Raw genomic sequence first — 1,144 nt, forward strand, 5'->3', positions numbered from 1 at the left:
GGATGGTAGAGAAGAAGGGGATGATAATGGCAGTTCAGCACTCACCTGTCCCTTTCCGGTGCTCTTCCACCTCCCTACTGATTGGCCGCGCTCTCTGCTCCTCTGATTGGTTCCCGCAGTCTGTCACTCTGTTTCTGGATCCCCCGATGGACAGAGCTCTGACGGCCGGGGTGGGGAATGCTGGGAAATATCTCTAAGTGACACCTGTGAAGGGTATCACTGCCTGCCTCCAGCTCTGACCTCTACGGTATGTCATGTGACCACACAGATAAACCACATGAGAAGCCGGCAAGTTCCCCAAATGCAAACCGTCAGTTCTAATATTAACTCGCCATCAACAGCCAATCAGAGAGCAGGAAAAGATAATACCCACCCACATTGTATACAGCGATCAATGAGCAGACTGGGGGGGGGATATGGGAGCAATGTAGAGGGACAAAGTGGGTCAGGGCTTTGGAGGACCTCAGGCATTGATATGGGGGGCTGTGGCAGGACTAGATGAACAGACCAATAACAAGGAGAACTGGGCCACACCCATGAGGAGCACAAGGGGCAGGATGTGTAGGAGCCTATAGGAGCATGGGGAGGGGCATGATTATGACGTCACAGCTGCTTCTGTTCACGCAGTACGTTGCGTAATACATTCGCCTCTTCTATTGTCAGACATTCCGAACGATCCGGAGGCGCCACTGCTACCCCCCAACGTGGAAACGATGGCTCTTCTACCTCTGCCCGGGGACCCTCATCGCCAGCTCTGCCGTGGCGCTGTACGCCTTTGTGGAGACGGAGGAAAACTACTTCTACATCCACAGCATCTGGCACATGCTGATCGCCGGCAGCGTCGGCTTCCTCCTTCCACCCCGTGCCAAGCCGGACGGGAGGGTGGCCCCCCTGGCGCGGAGAAAGGGCTGCGGGTATCAGCTGTGTGTGAACGAGCAGGAGGAACTGGGCCTGGTGGACCCCGGGTCCGTTTCTATAAACAGCATCTGCACCAGTTGACACAAGGGGCCCGGAGGTTGGACGAGCGCCAATCTGGGGGGACGGCGGCGGCGACCGTAGACAGACAAACTGCCTTCACTCTGGCCGGGGACGCCGGCTGGAAGATCAGTATTACCTCATTATGAACAGAGAACATTTGTGTGCA

At 56.2% G+C, this 1,144-nt stretch overlaps 1 protein-coding gene across 1 annotated transcript in view; it reads left to right on the top strand.

Moving 5' to 3' along the window:
* The window catches only part of LOC108803572 (transmembrane protein 8B-like), a 10,208-nt gene extending 9,082 nt beyond the window's left edge, over positions 1 to 1,126 (top strand). The window contains exon 4 of the mRNA XM_018575402.1: positions 664 to 1,126. Coding sequence (XP_018430904.1) covers positions 664 to 999 — 336 coding nt within the window. The 3' untranslated portion in view covers positions 1,000 to 1,126. The remainder of the gene's footprint in view (positions 1 to 663) is intronic.
* The last annotated feature ends 18 nt before the right edge of the window (positions 1,127 to 1,144 follow it).

This window comes from Nanorana parkeri, unplaced genomic scaffold, assembly GCF_000935625.1.
Source record: "Nanorana parkeri isolate BGI_ZX_2015 unplaced genomic scaffold, ASM93562v1 scaffold3879, whole genome shotgun sequence".
NCBI classification, from domain to species: domain Eukaryota; kingdom Metazoa; phylum Chordata; class Amphibia; order Anura; family Dicroglossidae; genus Nanorana; species Nanorana parkeri.